The 18374-nt window shown below is 46.6% G+C and overlaps 1 protein-coding gene and 1 long non-coding RNA gene across 6 annotated transcripts; both read right to left on the reverse strand.

The window, feature by feature from the left end:
- Positions 1–5016: 5016 nt before the first annotated feature.
- LOC136490112 (uncharacterized) lies at positions 5017–7913 on the reverse strand. 2 transcript variants are annotated; one of them, XR_010767522.1, is made up of 6 exons: positions 7503–7913; positions 6976–7056; positions 6656–6742; positions 6333–6379; positions 5836–5938; positions 5017–5170 (listed from the first exon to the last, which is right to left on the reverse strand). It is a non-coding gene; the product is annotated as an uncharacterized lncRNA (long non-coding RNA). The 2 variants fall into 2 exon arrangements; XR_010767521.1 differs by lacking the exon at positions 7503–7913 and having other exon boundaries at positions 6976–7290.
- A 3744-nt stretch (positions 7914–11657) lies between these two features.
- LOC136486097 (putative disease resistance protein RGA1) lies at positions 11658–17820 on the reverse strand. Of its 4 annotated transcripts, XM_066482880.1 has the most exons (6): positions 17562–17820; positions 17104–17438; positions 16783–16941; positions 12697–16471; positions 12119–12514; positions 11658–11810 (listed from the first exon to the last, which is right to left on the reverse strand). In XM_066482880.1, exon 4 carries the CDS (start codon positions 16441–16443, stop codon positions 12763–12765), a length of 3681 nt encoding a protein of 1226 aa, XP_066338977.1. In that variant the 5' UTR covers positions 16444–16471; positions 16783–16941; positions 17104–17438; positions 17562–17820; the 3' UTR covers positions 11658–11810; positions 12119–12514; positions 12697–12762. The 4 variants fall into 4 exon arrangements, with proteins under 4 accessions (XP_066338977.1, XP_066338976.1, XP_066338974.1 ...); XM_066482879.1 differs by lacking the exon at positions 11658–11810 and having other exon boundaries at positions 11869–12514; positions 17104–17410; XM_066482877.1 differs by lacking the exon at positions 11658–11810 and having other exon boundaries at positions 11869–12514.
- Between the last annotated feature and the right edge of the window lie 554 nt (positions 17821–18374).

Below are 18374 nucleotides of genomic sequence, written 5' to 3' on the forward strand. Positions count from 1 at the left end.
GGAAGAGCCTTGGGAAATTTGTATTACCCTTGATTTCTAGTGAAGAAACTCAAGTGACCTTTGTGGTATCCTTGAGTGAGGCAAGGAGGTGGAAGAGACTCCGACCAAAGTGGTCACCTCAACAACGAGGACGTAGGAGCTTCCTTTGTAGGGCTGCCGAACCTCGGGATAAATTCTTGTCTCCCGCGTGCTTGTTGTTGTTGTGATTTGCTCGAAATTACTTGTATTTGGTTGTCTCCCTCTCTCTAGCTATTTCTTAGGGTTTGGGACTCGATCTACGGAGTGGTGGCTTATCAACGTCAAGAGAGTGACCCAACACCTTACCTTACCACTAGGAAGTGGGTTTGTAAGTCATCAGCATCACAAAGTTCATTTTAGCACTTGTAGTTCATTTCCCGTAGGGGTCGGAAGTGCTGACAGTTTGCGTTGGAAGTTCTGACCCAAACTATCGGGACTTCTGACACATCGGAAGTTCTGACCCAAACATCGGGACTTCTGACACGTCGGAAGTTCTGACCCAAACTGTCGGGACTTCCGACATTAACTGACTAGTGCATTTTGATTCAACTCTTTGGTTGCCGCTGTTTGGCTCCCTAAGTTTATCTAGTATCTTTTATACACTTTGTGGCTAACTTGTGAGGGGTTGTATTACTCTGATTTGGAGTTTTCATTTTGAAAACTCCTATTACTAATCGTTTCCGCTTTTAAAGGTGTTGATTTTTCAGAAACGTCTATTCACCCCCCTCTAGGCGACATCCTAGATCCTTTCACCATCAAGCAGGGAGACGCGAGACCCAACTTTCCAACGATATATTACTCTGTTTACTACTGTGTTTACTATTAACATAGGACTGCGTCTTTACGCACGATTGGCAACGGCAACGGCATGTTTGGTGGACAGATGGTGGGATTCGTTCAGTCAATTTGTGCCATTACTTATATATAAAGAAAGAATCAGTCTAGTAGTTAGTGGTAACAATTTAACAAACTTCCTCTCAGTGTGGCCATGGCGATGCTTTCCCCATCTTTACTCGACCCGTCGCCTTTCTCAGTTACTCGTAGTTGTAGCCGCCAAATCCAAATGTGAACACTCGAAATCCGCGGTCACTGTACCACGCCAGGAGAGCAAATCAGCAAAGGCGTCGAGATCCTGCACCGCTGCCGCTGGCCCGCTGCGCCACGTGCCTTGGCGGCTTCGCGCGCACCGCGGCACCGGCGCCCACAGGCCCCAGGGCGCGTGAGGAGGAAACCGCCGTTCGCAATCGCTCCGCAGCGCACCAACCACGGCGCGCCCGTAGCCAGACCCAGCGGCAGGGGGCCACGCCATAGCCAGGCAGGCAGCGGTTCCCTCCCACTCCCATGGCGGTGGAATATTTCCATGGTGTCCGCTAGCAGCTAGTAGCACAGTGCATACTTTGTGCAAGCCTGCAAAGGTGTGTTATCAGTTTGACTAATGACAATGCAGCGCTCCATAATGCCGTGCACCTACAGAATACAGTCCACACACCAAAATGCATAAAAAACAAACGAGACTGCAGGTGGACCTGATTGAAATCATGCCAGGACAAGCAGAGTCAAACTCAAGATACAAGGCTGAAATCATGCAAGGAAGAAAAACGCATCGTGCATCACTCGCAGTAGCTCCACATATTAACTGTACAGTAGAACAGAATGTTTTCGCTCCGAAATCTGAATTTTTGATATGTAAAGGAGATCAAAACAAACGCTGCATATTCTGATTAAAAGTCAAAACGCTGGGTGTGTCGACAAAGCAGAGTCGTCCGCTTAATACAACTGAACGCTCCACGCCTCGTGGAGAATAGACGGTGCAGTGCAACAATTTACTTTTTACTTCACGGCTCAGGTAAGTAGCAAAGGAAATTTGCAGCCGCTGGCATGAGTACAGGCAACATGCAAGTAGTGCAGAGTATGTAAGTAACGCATTTCTTCATGGCAAAGCAGAGCTCGAGGATGCCCCCTTAGGCCGTAGCCTTTTGGCCTGCTTACTTTGATATATACTAGCCACTGCTGCCCGCGCTTCGCTGCGGGTGATGTGCTTGGTATAGGAAAATTTTTAAGAAATATGGCTCATATGTCTAATATGTTTTCTCATCGTGTTGGTACGGAAGGTTGGTCTCAGTATTGTAAACGAGCATAGAGGCTGGTTGTCATTACATGGTGCCTATTCTAGGCCAGCAAATCAATGACATGTTAGTGGAAAGAAGTATTTGATGAAGTTAAGCTCAAGCAACTAACACACTTAGATTTAAAGTACAACATTGGATAGGATTACATTATAGGTGGAAATAGCAAAAACTACAACACAAGTACTTCTCCTAACGCGAGGGTTTACAAAAAAATGAATTAGGATACACTCCCCTTAGGCAAAACTACAACACGCATCCAACAACAACGGACGACAACAACGACAAGAGTACAATACAGGAGTACAGCGACGAAAAGCACTACTACTACGGGTACAGCATCCCATGGCAACTAATCTACCTTGGAACCACGCATCTTTATTCCTGTGCTCGACGGATTCTTCTACCGCCCTGGCTATGGATCTGCATCTTCTCGTGGCAATGACTGAGTGAGAGGAACCAAGGGTTCTGCTTCTAACACTTCCGAAGGTGGAGGTGCTGACAGTTCTACATCACCGGTTCTCCTTTCAGGCGGGTGGATAGGGATCCCCTCCAAGATCGGGGCATCCTGCCTTTCATCAACCAGCGTCCTCCACTTGGCCCTAGTAAACAGATAGGCCTCACCCAGCTGATGAACATGCCGATCTTCGGCCTCCTTCAGAGCTTCTGACATGGCAGTCTCCCGGCTCTCAGCAGCTGCAGCACTGGCATACGCTTCGGTGAGCTGCACCTAGAGCATCCGAGTGAAGATCTCGGCTTCTTCAGCGCACCGGAGGCACGCCCTCAGCTCCAAGGCTTGCCGGTCATACTGCTCATCCAGAGCAAGCAAGTACGTGGTCAAGTGCACTACGGTAGGACTATCTTCCTGCGCATCCCGCCCTTGCAAAGCCTCCATGCGAGCCCTCCATGCCCACCGATTCCTATCCAAGGGTGGAAAGAACCTCATGGGGGTACGGGCAACGGGCTCTTCATAGAGCTGGCAAAGGTACCGCAAGGCTTTGTGGGCCACAACCTGGTAGGTGTCGGTGAAACTAAACCTGGTTGCGGTCACACTCTAGGCTTCGGTGATGTCGGGGAACTCTTCACTCTTCCCAATGTAGACGGTAACCTCACACCGATCGGTGTCATGCTTCTCATACTCACGGCCCTCATACTCGGGACGATCTTTGACTCCGAGCTTTTGCAGGGTGGCATGCAGGATTCTAGGAAAACCCTCAACATTCAGGCAGTAACTACTAACCCAGGCTCCTGCCATTTCTGGCAGTGGCTACAAAGAAGGGCTGAGCAAAAAGCTTGTTCAAAGGGAAAACCTAAGCGAGCTAAAGTGTGCCGAGTGGTGGTACCAATGGCTAAGCCAAGCTCTGCTTATAAAGGCGGAGCAGTCTGTGGTCCTGGCGCGGTTCACCAGGGTTCCTGCGCGGGATCACTACGAACGAATCGACCAAATTCCGCGCGTTCGAGACGAGTGACATGCGGTGCCACTACTGAGTAGTACGACTGCAGGGCAAGGGTCCGACAAGAGCGCAGAAAAGGGGTATGAGAAGACATGGGTCACTACTGACGTGACTCACGGGCGAACGCGGAGCACAAAGCCACAGTGCAGACCTAACTCTGTAACAAGCACGAGTAGGCCATGCACACTATGACACGCGTGACACCTATGGATGGCGTATCTGCCAACAATACGGCACAATAATGCACAAACAGGCTATGCATTAATGCACGTCCTATGCGTTCGAGGTGAGCGATGTCCGAGGCCATTAATGACTAATACAGCTGCAAGCCAAGGTTCCGACAAGAGCCCAAAAAAGAGTGCGGGGAGACTTGGGTCATGGTAGGCGTAACCGCAGGCGACGCAAAGCACAAAGCCACAAGGAACGAGTGCCTCTGCAAGTATGGATGCAGATGCAATTATGGTAGCTGTAGTAATGGCAACCAACCCAAACCACCGACCATCTTGGGAGCAACGTGCACACAACCCAAGCCGTGTCTTAGATGCATGGATGCATGTGTAAGTACAAATGGCCCTGCATGGTCGGTGAATCGTTTTTAACTGATGGTAAGGAGGAGAGGCATTAAATGTGTCCACCTGCCTGATTTGTTTTTATCTGATGGTAACATGAAGAAGAGGCATCAAATGTGTTCACCTGCTGTCGACCCACCCTGCGTAAGTGAAGATGTCCAGTGCTTTCAAACTTAGTGAATTTCTGGATACCTTAGGGAATGGCTTCGAATACTACTCGTTTCGTGCGTGTAAATATCCTACCGCTTTCCTTTTATTGGTCTCCGCACCAGACTAAATAGTGGACTGCGCCAGGACCAATAACCGCTCCACCATTACAAAAGGCCAGTGGTGCTCAAAGGAAAAGCTAAGCGAGCTAAAGTGCGCCGAGTGAATGGTACCAATGGCTAAGCCAGGCTCTGCCAATTCCGCTGGTGCTATGATAAACTATATTCGGCAGATCTAAGTGGCTCTAGTATCACCAAAAAACAAATGGTGCTTATTCGATACATAGCCAAAGGTTTCAGGGGCACGCAGCCCAGCCGTACAAACCAAATGGTGCTTATTCAGCAAGCTAAGTGGCACCAGTATCACCACAAATCACACTCATTGCCCACGTAACCAAATCAACACCCTCTCCTTACAAACCCTAGCTTATCCCCTGGCTAGAGCCCCCCACCGAGTAGGCGAGCACATCTATGATCTATCTAAGACGACTGTTGCACGTTAAGAAGCGGATCGTTCATCATAACATTAATTACAAAACAGCCGAGGGTTACCTTGTTTTCTCTTCAAATTTCTATTCCTACTATTCACCACCGTACAAGATTTGTGACAAGTGCTATGAAACCCTGATTGCAGCACCTTCGACCACCTGCAAGTCCCTCCAATGGCCTTGCCCCATCCAAGTATACCAACACAAGTGACCCTTTGTAAGGTTTCTTTGTACATTTTGTTTCTCTTCGAATGATTGCACGTGGCATGACTTGATAAGTACACCAGTTAGCCGCCTTCATGTGGGCCACTGGTCAGATAATAATAACCAGATTAGTGTATGATGTATAATGAAAAGTTGTTTATCGAAATGCTCAGCAAATTCAAATTTCTGAGAACTGATGGAGACCATAAAGAGTGCTGCCTTACTGTCCATTTAATGGGTGCAGTTGCTTCATCTATCTCATCTGAGCCGTGGAATTTCTATCTAACGCATCAAATAAAAAGAACGTACGTGGACAGCCTGGGAGGCCGCGGATTCGGTGTGCCTTCATATCTTTAATTTGCATCACCGCCAAGCAGTAGATCTCAAGGCCCAAGCACCTAGTGGGGCCGTGCTCCACCATTGGGGGTGGAGATCACCACGGAGAGGGGCGCCACGGCCACCACCACAAAGAGGAGCGTCAGAAGGTCGTCGCCACCTACAGGCAGATGGGATGGACGCCATATTTTCATACCTCCAGTCGCCAGCCAAAATAGTCGCCGCGAACCACTCAAACTCGAGAGATGGGATGGACGCTGCCAGCCTGCCACCGGATGCCACAATTTGTATTCAAATCACATAGACACACGGTCATAAAAAAGCATAAGAAATTTAACACACAAGGGCTTGCATGGTGCTGGGGAATCAATTTAACAGATTGTGTGTGGTGGCCATATGACAATTGTGCATAGAAAAATAACGTGAGAGATCACCTTCGTCGGCGGGATGGACGCCATATTTTCGTACCTCCAGTTGCCAGCCAAAATAGTCACCGCCAACCACTCGAACTCGAGAGATGGGATGGACGCTGCCAGCCTGCCACCGGATGCCACAATTTGTATTCAAATCACATAGACACACGGTCATAAAAAAGCATAAAAAATTTAACACACAAGGTCTTGCATGCTGCCGAGGGAATCGATTTAACAGATTGTGTGGTGGACATATGACAATTGTGCATAGAAAAATAACGTGAGAGATCACCTTCGTCGGCAGATCCATATATATATATGTGCACGTGACTATGTATGGAAATGTGTTCCAACATTAAATATAAATGTGCTCCAACAATGTATAAAATTGTGATCCAACAATATATAAAATGTGCTCCAACAATGTATACAAGTCTTCTAAATGAGTTCTTGCTTACACGGTTGGCTCAAGAAAGCATAGAAATAAAAAAAATCAATTGCACAGAAAGCATGCTTGCCTGCGTTGGTAGCTCTTCATTTCTGCAAACCACCTATTCATACAAGGCTGCAACCAAAAATCAGATAAAAACATCATGGAAAAACAATTGTCGTAAAAATACATCAGTTTGCTTGTTGATTAATATGCATAAAAAATTGTTCCTAGCTTTTATGCATTTGATAGCCATGATTTGAATACACACTATATCAAGGATAAGCGTAGAAAAGTCTCAGCTTGGATGAAAAGAAGTCTATTTCTATGCATCAAAAGTCTCAGCTTTGATGTCCTCCGAAAAATAGCGGTCACAGAACAAAACCGCCAAAAAAATAGCCAGCTACATACTCTGTTCCATCAGACGCTGAACAAATCGATCATGGTGGAGCGAACTCGTGGTGGATCCAGCTGCTGGTCTCTCGGGGTGGCAGGGAACTGCTCGGGGCGGACCGAAAATTAAGACTTCAATTTCATTGCGCATCATATCAAGGAAAAGAATAAAAACAGTAAAGACAAATCACAGAAAGTTTTGAATAACAAAGCATAGAAACCGTAATAGGAAGAAACAAGCCAGCAAGGTCCACGGACATTGAATCATGCGTGCACATCAGACATATACCACCACTAGAAACTACTAGTAGGAAGGGGAAAAGTGTTTTTCTACTCGCCTTCGTCGGCAGATACATATTCCATGGCCACCAGGAGATCCTCAGCCATCAGCGCACACCAAGACCATGATGCCGCATCTCCTGCAGCCAAAAATCAGAAGAAGAAATTTCTTTTACAAATTCATTGCACATCGTATGAGAGAAAAAGCATAAAAAGTTTAAATCAAAACTGCATAGAAAATTTGCTTGCTTATCATTCAAAACTGTTCTCCAATATGAGTGCAGAAAAAGGAAGCCAATATGAGGAGATCAGTTCAGAGCACCAGCAGGGAGTATCATCGAGCACCTACTAGGCAGCAGTTACAGAATATGTATAGACTAATATGATACTACGGAAAGGAAGCAAGCATCGACTGTGAGCTGCAATTAAAAATTCTGATGCATCTTTAGGAGCTGATTGACGGATTTGTGTGCATCAAACAAGAGAAAAGAAAAGACATCAATTGCGAGCTGCAATTCAAAATTATTCACGGCAATATCAGAGATGAATAAAAGAATTAAAAAAACCTATCTGCAGGTCTTCTCACCAAAGAAGCTCTCGCCATGGGGTCGCGCAGGTCACACAACACAGGTGACGCGGTTGTCCAGTTGCTCACCATCCAAGCTCTCGCCATGGGCTCTTGCTTGACGGAGAGATGAAGGGGCACAAATATTAAATCTGGTGAACATAGGAAGGGGTCGAGCTAGGGAGGAGGAAAGGATGCACCCTGTCGCTTTGCTTGCTCGTCATCCCACTCGAAGCTCGCAAGGACACGGTGGTGGCTGGCTTTCTCGGACGCGGGTGACACGGAGGGGCGACGGACTGACGGCGCGATACGCTCGGGAGGCCCATCCCCTTCCCCACCGGAGGACCCGTGCATCTGGCCGCACCGACGCCAGGGGCCACGCGGCTGGTCGCGCCGACGCCGGGGGGGCCACGCATCTGGCCGCAATCCGCCCTTTTGCCTGCCCCGTCGGACCCGCCATGGCCAGTCAGGGAGGGGCGCCGTCGCGGGCCCTGGTAGGGAGGATACGCTCGCCCGCTGCGGTGTGGAGGAGGACCGTCGCGGCAGCTGTTGGAGGACGACCGCCGCGCCACCCTCGGGGCCGGTCGCGCCGCTATGGTGTGGGGGGCCGCGACGCCGCCAGGGGCCGCCGAGCTCGCTGGCCTGGCCGCGCCGCCGCCGGGGACTCGGGAGCACGATGGCTTGGCCGGTCGGTCCTCTACTTGGCCACCGCCGGCGCTGGGAGGTGAAGCGAAGGGAGGGGGAGTGGACCGGATCTAGGCGTGAGGATGGAGAGGGTTACGGGGGAGGGATGCGGCAGGGAAAGGGAATGGACTCGGTGCGCCTGGCCTGTACTGCTGGTTCGGTGGAAACAGGTAGCTGCACTCTGGGCTGGGGCTTCAATGGACAACAGATAGCTCATGCATGCATCAATGCAAGCGAGGCCCCACAGCAGCATGCACTCGAGTACTCGCATGCGTGGGTCAGCAGCTTTTGCATGCATGCAGGCAAGGCCTCAGCGGCATGCGAGGATGCGTACCGACCACCATGTTAGGCACCGACTATGCATGTCGAGAATCCGCCGTCCTCTGCCAGACGTCATCGTCTATTTACGTGTCGCGTACTATCAGCAGGAAGCCGTACTTCATTTAATGGGTGCAGTTGTTTCATCTATCTCATCTGAGCCGTGAAATCTCTATCTAACGCACCAAATAAAAAAAGCATACGTGGACACCCTGGAAGGCCGCCGATTCGGCGTGCCTTCGTATCTTTAATATATCGACTTCGTATAAATGGTCCTCCTTGCATGGGTTCCAAGAGCAGAAATACTGAAACGAATTTGTTTATATCATACAGCTTCAGATGTTCATTTGCTTTTTTCACCCATGCATGCAGGCCTTCCACCTTGACTGAGGCTAACCAAGGATTGCCAAGTGCAGTGTCCCTGCAATAATAGGGAAGTACCTAAAAGTCAAAACTGCATCCTCATTCAAATTATTCAAGAAACGAAGCACTGCAAAATTTTGCCTTTTTTTTTGTAGCACCTCCATCAGCTGCAAAGCCATTGCTGAAGCAAGCCAATCATAACTACATGTAGTGCTTACAGATTAGAACTGCTTTATATTCTTTTTTCTAAATATGATAACTTTTTTTTTCAATGTTCCTTTTCTAAACATGAAAACTGCTCAATATTCCTTTTCTAAGCATGACAACTAGCACACAACTGTGTCATGTGAAGCATTCACACATCACATCAGGAGTTAGGACCATCTATGTGCATGTACTTGAAACCAGAGTTCAATTCAGGGCCTGTTTAGTTGCCAAAATTTTTTGCGCAGTACCCGTCACATCGAATCTTGCGGCACATGCATGGAGTACTAAATATAGACGAAAAAAAACTAATTGCACAGTTGGGTGAGAAATCGCGAGACGAAACTTTTAAACCTAATTAGTCCATAATTAGACACTAATTACAAAATACAAACGAAAGTGCTACAGTTGTCAAAATCCAAAAAATTTTGGATCTAAACGGGGCCTCAGAGTTTTAGCCTACTCACACATGCACCCGCTATAAGTTAGGACCATTTGTGTGCATGTACAAGGATCCTTTTGTATATTCCAAAAAAGAAAAGGAAATCTTCTTATAGGAATCTTGCACCCAAAAGAGGGTCAGGCAGCGTGGCCACGTCGTCCGCTTTTCTCGGCTATCGGATCGGCCGCGCGGACGGCCCAGATCGTGCGAGCCCTGGTTTTTTTCAAAAAAAAACCTCAAACTTTAGTCGAATCAACCCGCAATCCAGCCTCCTCTCAGTTTTTTTAAAAAGCCCTCGAACTTTACCGAAATCAACCCTCAATACAGGCCGCCCCCGTCGTCCCCGGATCCTTCCAGGAGGTTCCTCGCCCATCCATCCCCGCACCGGCCATCCAGCCACTGCCGCTGCACCCCCCGCCTGGCCAGCGAGCTACACGACAGCGACGGCGCCACGCACGCCCGCCCCCTCCGCTTCTCCCTGGCTCTCTCCATTGCGCCCTCGCCTCCTGCATGCCCGCGCTGCCTCCGGTCGGCGGCGTGTCCGCTCCAGGTCGGCCAGCGTCACGGCGCTAACGCCCGCCCCCTCGGCCAGCGTCATTGCAAAAGTTGACGTGTTGCACTGTTCAAGGGAACAAAGAGACAAGCAGAGACAAGAGTGATTGATCGATGCTGATTTGTTGTGAGATAAAAATACTATATCATGATTGATAAGCCGGACTGATAAGTTCAAGCGAACAGGGAGTCTTTGCCGACGGCCCTGTTCGCTTAGAGGAATTTGGAGGAATCTGAAGGAATTTGTGAGAGAGTAAACAGTAAATTTCAGCCGTGAATAGTGAATTCCGGCTGAAATTCACACCAGGCGAATGGCCCCGAAGTGCAAAGATAGAGTGAAAAGAAAAGAAAAAAAAGGACTTTGAGCTGGAAACGCGCGTCAAGAAAGAGCATAGTACTCGGTGTTGAATTGTGCAAGTGTGCATGCCGAACAGGGGTTGCTAGAACTTGGAGAAAAAAATGTGGTCTTCCATGAATGGTTCATGCCACAGGATGGAGGGGCCCAACAAGCAAAGAGGAACCTTCCGGTTCCAGGACGCCGCCGCGGAGTTGTGATGCAATGCACGTAGACCAGCGAGCCAAGACTGCACACGCTTTGCTTTGTTGGATGTCAAAGCAAGAATGAAGGTCGCTGCTTTCGGCGATGACGAGATGGCGCACCTACCGTCGAACGGGTTGCGCGCACTGGCCACTGTCGGGTTGCTGTGCCGTCGCCGTTGCCGCTGCATGCTCTCGACGCCGGGTGGAGTGCTGGGCAAGGCCCGCGGGCACGTCCCTTGCCCGCCGCGTGCGGTTGCGTCACCATGCGCACGCGCAGGCCCAGCGGCAGGGGGGCACGCCATAGCCAATGGATACGGCCAGGCAGCGGTTCCCTCGCACTCCCATGGCGCTGGAATATTTCCGAGGTGTCCACTGGCAGCTAGTAGCGCAGTGCACACTTTGTGCAAGCCTGCAAAGGTGTGTTATCAGTTTGACAAATGGCAATGCAGCGCACCTACAGCCAAACGAGCCTGGTGGACCAGATTGAAATCATGCAAGGACAAGCCGAGTAAAACTCAAGATACAAGGCTGAAACCATGCAAGGAAGAAAAACGCATCGTGCATCACTCCTAGTAGTTCCACATATTAACTGTACAGTAGAACAAAATGTTTGTCGTTCTGAAAACTGAATTTTTCATATGCAAAGGAGATCAAACAAACGCTGCATATTCTGATCAAAACGCTGGGTGTGCCTGACAAAGCAGAGTCGTCCGCTTAATACAACTGAATGCTCCATACCCCGTGGAGAATGAATGGTGCAGTGCAACAATTTACTTTTTACTTCACGGCTCAGGTAAGTAGCAAAGGAAATTTGCAGCCGCTGGCCTGAGTACAGGCAACATGCAAGTAGTGCAGCGTAAGTAACTAAAGCATTTGTTCATTGCAAAGCAGAGCTCGAGGATGCCCCTGTAGGCCGTAGCATTTTGGGCTGCTTACATTGATACATATCATGTACTTCTCTGACCTTTAAGGGTATATCTCCGTATTAGATGCTCGGCACCCTCCATTCACGGCTTCGCCGGTATCAGTGAAAAATTATTTAGGTGGGGACTTTTTCTGACGTCTTAAAAAAAAATGGTCCACCACTGGTATGGGCTACAAGAGCACAAAGACTGAAACGAATTTGTTTACATCGTATAGCCTTAAGATCTTCATTTACTTTTTTTCAACCATGCAGGTCTTTCACCTTGACTGAGGCTAATCATGGACTGCCAAGTGCAGTGGACCTGCACTAACAGGAAAGTACTTAAAAGTCAACACTACATCCTCATTCAAATTATTCAAGAAATGAAGCACTGCAAAATTTTCTCTTGTTTTGTCGCATCTGCATCGGCTGCAGAGCCATTACTAAAGCAAACCAATCATAACTACGTGTAGTGCTTACAGATTTGAACTACTTTATATTCTTTTTTCTAAACATTAAAACTGCTCAATATTCCTTTTCTGAACATGACAACTAGCACACAAATGTGTCATGTGAAGCATTCTCCAGAATAAATTTTATATACAACAGAAGATTGTGACACATTCTCACATCACATCTGAAGTTAGGACCATCTCTAAGTTGCAATATTTGCCATCTTGCTCCTAAGTTGCAATATTTGTAGGTTGCTTCAGCATATTTCCATCACATTCGCACTGACAGTGCCACAGAAGAAAAACCCATCATCACGCATCACTCGCAAGTCGCAATATATATAGTTCCACCTCACTGGCTGCGCGCTACCTCAGCTTCTGGCTGCCAAGAACTGTGACTGACGAGACGACAAAGCAGGCCCATCATGTTAACTGAACAACAGAACACAAACGTCTGTTCTTCTGTGAAATCCCATACTCCTATGTGACGAAGATCGAAGCATTACACTACACAGGCGCGTAGAGAATTCATATCATTTGAAACCAAGGACTCCCAGCTCCCAGGTGCAGTGGGCTGCAATGCAATAATAGGCAAATCCATAAATGTCAAAACTACATCCTCGTCCAAAATATTCCACAAATCAAACCATATTTTAATAAAAAATAATAATTAGGAAATTGGCTCTCTAGTGAATGTACACATGAAAACAGGGGGACTGCTCATAGATACAGGTAAAAATAGCACAACAAACTCACCCGATTAAGCAGTAGCATGCAGTCGCTGGCCAAATCCTCCCCACACGGCCACACCTCATTCATCCGTCAAGACCAGATGTGGGAGATGAGGTGCCAGTCCTCCCCTGTTCCTCTCTTGCAGCGCCTCTCCAGATCAGGGCAGTCGTAGATCATCAATTGCTTCAGAGCCGTGAGGTCCTTTATCCCCTCCGGCAAGGATTTGATGCCCGGGCAGTCGTGGATTCTGAGCTCTTGAAGAGAGGTGGTGAGGCGGCAGATGGATTGTGGAAGGCAAGTCAGCCCCCTCAAATAATTAATCTCGAGTTTGCGGAGAGAGCAGAGTTCTCCGAGGCAGTCGGGCAACTGATGAAGTGCTACGCATGATTGTATTACGAGCTCCTGGAGGGATGAGAGTTGGCCCATTGATTGGGGGAGGCTGATCAGGCTATCGCAGAATTTGATGGTCAACTCTTGCAGAGACCGGAGTTGCCCAAGCGACTCGGGTAGCATGCGGATATTATCCCAGCGGTACACTTCCAGGGACCGGAGGGATGTGAGGCTCCACAAGCTCTCAGGCACCTCGGTTTGCACTCCAGAGAAGAAATTAATCTCCAATGACTCGAGTGCCGTCATGTGTTGCAGTAGCTCCCACCCATGCCCAGATCCTAATCCTGTCACATCCCATAGTTGAAGCTTCTTCAGTTTGTTAAAACTGGGGGACGAAGAAGACCCCTGGCATTGGCCTGGTGACTGCAGCACCTGCTCACTGCCCCACAAGATCAAGCACTGCAGCGACGGAGGAAGGCGCGGCATCACCTCCAATTTAGGACAACGATTGATCTCTAACTCTGTTAAGCAGCTACCAACTCGGATTTGTCCCAAGTGAGGTGTTAAATTGTAGCAGCCTCCCCCATCTTCTACATCGGGCATGGTCGTCTCTGGTACCATCCACACCTCTCCCAGACAAGGCAGATGATCCATCTTCAACTTCACCAGCGAAGGAAATGGGCCTCCACTTATGCTCTCAAGAGAAGGCATCCTTAGCAGCCGAAGCTCCTCCAAACAAGGTAGCTCGACAAGCCCATCTAGATGCTTCAAGTTCGGCAAATTACATAGCCACTTCTCCCTCAAAAATGGGAAGGGAGCAGGGCCCTGTACTCCACCACCAACTTGACTTTGCATCCACCCTGCATATTGCCTACCTGAATACCCATGAATGTCCAGCTTTTTAATACCAGGTGGTGGTTCCAGACCATCAAGGACAGCCTGCTCCAACTCAGTGTTTACCTCTTTTGTGTAATCTGCCATCCACTCTAGGCCCAACCTCTGTAAGTTTGTCTTCTGTTTCAAGCATGCCACGTGTGCATCGTTCGGGTCCATCACATGTGAAATACCTCTGATTGTTAGTTCCTCACCAATCCTAGATACATTTGCAAGCTCTGATATTCCTGCAAACTTTTCTCCCTTACCCACAATAAACCAGCCCAACTTTTCTAGTCGTCTGAGCTGTCCAATGCCTACAGGCATTCCTGCCAATTTATAGCAACCTTTTAGGTTCAAAACTTGGAGATTTACCATGTTGCCGATGCCTTCAGGCAGCTCTACCAGCTTACCACAACCCTGAAGGTCTAAACACTCCAGATTTCTCAGTTTTGTGATACTTGATGGTAGCCTCTCAATGTTGGTGAAACTTAGTCTTAAAACTCTCAGCTTCTCATTTCTACCAATAGAATCTGGCAACACTGTAAGCTCCATGCAATTGCAAAGATCAATGCTTGAAATCATTTGACAATCACCAATAGATTCTGGTAAATGCTTTAGTTTTTTACAGCCTGATAAGTTTAGTGTTCTTAACTTTTCCAGCTTACCAATGGATTTTGGTAGCTCGAGAATTGAATAGCCTTGTGTTACATGAAGTGCTTGCAGGCTCCAAACATCTGTGATACCTTCAGGAAGCGTTTGACAAGACATGACAAGATATTTCAGACATTTAACCTGAGATATGATGTTGACTCCTTCTTCATTAAGATAGCCCACCATGACACTACGCAAGTGCTTTGCATGCTTCAGTGCCCTGACATATGTGCAATCTTCATACCAACGTCCATGCATATATACAGCACGAGCCTTTTTAAAATTTTTGGGCACCAGATTTTTTGGCCTTTTAATCCAAGAAAAATACCTGTAGCTCTTTGTGATACTGGTTGCATCGTTTGGTGCGTCAAGTGAAATTTCATTACCCACGATGGACAAGGCAAGATCATGAACCAAATCATGCATCCTGCATTCCACTCTTCCATACCTGTTTTCAGCTACATCTTGAAGAAAAGACATTTGGACAAGAGAGTTAAAGTACTTGTGGGCAATATACTCCAAGTATTCAACACCAGCTTCTGGAATTATCATATCATGAGCAATCCATTGGTCAATCAACTGCTCTTTATCTATCACGTGACCTTTAGGAAAAACTGAACATATTGTAAAACATTGTTTCATATGCGATGGCAAAAGGAGATAGCTCAACCTCAAGCATGCAGATACTGATACACTACCTTCTTCACCCTCAACATCAAGTAAATTGCTGTCTCTCATGGCCTGCCACTCTCCAATCAGCTCCTTTCCACTGAGGACGGCTGCAATAACTTTGATTGCAAGTGGCACACCACCACATTTATTCACGATTTCTTTTCCAACCTTTATGAAATCAGACTTCAAACATTCCACGGGCATTCCTAAGCTTTGTTGGAACAATTGCCAGCTGTCACCCGGAGATAAGAATGGCAAGCCAAATTTTTCTGTTGATCTTACTGTTCCTGCAACTTCTCTACTGCGCATAGTGAGTAAAATTGCACTTCCAGGTGTGCCACTGTTCAGATGCACCATGAACTGGTCCCACAGAAATTGGTTCTTAGTCCAAATATCATCTAATACAAGTAGATACCTCTTTCCGGTCAAGTTGTCTGATATTTTTTTGCTCATTTGCTGCAAAGGATATTGTTCAGACTTCTCACCAGTAATAGCTTCAAACAACTTCTCGACAAGCTTTTCAACATCAAACTCTTGTGATGATACATGAACCCATGATTTAACTTCAAAATGCTTGTCTATAATGTTGCCATCATTGAACACCAGTTTAGCCAAGGTGGTTTTCCCTGAGCCACCAAGTCCAATGATAGAAACTATGTTGATTGTTTGTTGGTCTTTCACTTCTACAAGTTTAGATATTAACTCATCCTTATCTTTGTCTCTTCCAAGTACAGATGCTGCATCAATGTTTGGCAATAATGGCATCTCGCCAACTGTCATGTTCTTATGACGAACAGGGTGACCAACTGGTAAACTATTTCTTATTGTGCTAATATCGTTTCTTTGTTGCACAACTGCAGCAAATTTCTTCTTGATTGCCTTGATCTTGCTAGCAGCCTTGCATTGAAATATAATTGATTTTGGTTTTGTGCATAGATATTTGGACATGATACCACCACTAGCAGTAGCTTCATGTTTTTCAGCCTTCAGCTGGAATTCATCGACAATATCATCAACATCGTAAGCAATATTTTTCAACTCTTTGAGCCAATTAAATGCTGGATCATTCCCCACAGCTTTATCTCCTACACTTTCCAACCAACTGTTGATCTCCACAACTTGACCATGGAGCTCTTGGAGATCTTTTTTCGCTCCCACTATGGAACTGTACTCCTTCATTAGCAGTGGAACTAACTTGTTGCCGACAATCTTCAATATTCCAGATGCCACAGCAGCTTCCATAGTGTAAGGCGGCTCTTTTTCCCAAACCCTATATAATGAAATTTGCAATGTCCAGTCAGAACAACAGAAATTGAGAAGTGGACTATGCTGAACAATGGTATATACATTTTTTTATTAGATTGAAGGTAGCTACAAGTTTCAATTGGTTGGTCTCGCAAAAAAAAAAATTCAATTGGTTGGATCTATAATGTTTGCTTTTGCTGACCAGATTATTTGGTTCTTTTTGCTGTCCTATAGTGCATTCATGCCTTTTCGTGCACCATGCTATCAGTATTACTAGTGCTAATAAAGACGTCACAGAAGCTCATGCAACACTTGTTGATCATATGGATATCTCACCTGCGAAAACAAGTGTATCCCTTTAGCTTTTTTGTTGCTCAAGTGCTTTTTTGCAGGAACACCCTTACAGCCTTCTTGTTGGAACGATTAAAATACCAAAGCTTGAATCACAGAAGAATAAACGGCGTCTTTCACGACTTGGTGTTGGTCCTTGAGTACCTGTCCATAGTTGGGTGAAAGACCATGTTATTATTGCCCAAGAAATTGCTAGTGAAAGCACGCAGATTGTGTACAAAGCGGAGCACAAATGGATGAACCTAGCAAGAGTGAAGAACAGAAGGAATAGGATGCTAGTATGTTCTTGGTTGAAAGTAACGTAACCTGGAGCTCAGATATGCTGCTGCTTGTGCCATCTCCAGTAGCTCTCCTTTCCTCCTATGCAACGTATACAAAGCAGAGGTTTCTGTAGCTCAGATCTACTCCTTTTGCTTTTACCATCTTCCTGTTGAACCGTCTTTTTGTCCTCTGCAATGTATGCAAACCAGAGCTTCCTAGATCTGGGTTGCACAGTGCAGTGGTAGCTTTGCTTGAGCCTAGATCTAGATGGCCAGAGATGAGAGAAAGCTTCAGTGCTTCTGCTAGCTTCTGACGCTTCCTCGTGAAGTTAACATCTGCCGACCAAGGCCACCTAACAAGGACATGAGGATAATGGGAATCTGCGCAGAAATTACAGGTGCAAGCATAAATTGTAGTAGCAGGAGGCAGAGTACAAGGAAATGGACGATGGAACGAAGAGGATGCTATATTCTTGCATTGGTTGAAAGTAGAGTAATACCTACCTGGAGCTGAGATGTGTTGATGTTGCTTGTGAAATGTGATCTCTCCAAATGGTGCCGCTCCTTTGTATCCTAAGCGATCGATGGACCAGTGTGTGCTAGTTTGAGGTTTGGGTCCCTCGATTTGCAACTTAGCTTATTACTTGAGCATCTTGGACCTAGGGGACACACGACACAGCAAAGGAGGGTCTCTCTGAGAAGAAAATTTTAAACAAATGCATGTGGGCAGCTAAATAAAGTAGTAACGTCGCCAGCAAAGCATAGATTCCCTTGCAGGAGGGCATTAGAATATGAATACGTGTTTGAATCTGTCATTGGAAAACAACGACCTGTATATCACACACTGTCCGTTTCGCTGAAAAGCTAGGCTGAAAAGTACTATTCGCTGGTTTGTTATAAGAGAAAAACACTGTAACATGACGGATAAGCCAACCATTTCCATTCTTTATCAAGTACTCCCTCCATCCCAAATTATAAGACATTTGACTTTTTGGAACTCAAGTTTGACCACTCGTCTTATTCAAAAAATTTGTGTAAATATAGTTAAATTTAAGTCATTCTTGAAGAACTTTTATTAATAAACCAAGCCATGACAAAATAAGTGATATTTTGCACAAAATTTTAAATAAAACGAGTGGTCAAACTTGGTGTCAAAAAAGTCAAACGTCTTATAATTTGGGATGGATTAAGTACAATTTAATCCTTCACCAGCAACATGCATTACTTCATTGCAAAGTATTGTGTATTTCGTGAGCCTTGCATGGCGAAGCCAATAAGAATAGTGTCGTCTTGGAGTTTAGGTAGTATTGCATTGGA

Source organism: Miscanthus floridulus, chromosome 10 (assembly GCF_019320115.1).
Source record: "Miscanthus floridulus cultivar M001 chromosome 10, ASM1932011v1, whole genome shotgun sequence".
NCBI lineage: Eukaryota > Viridiplantae > Streptophyta > Magnoliopsida > Poales > Poaceae > Miscanthus > Miscanthus floridulus.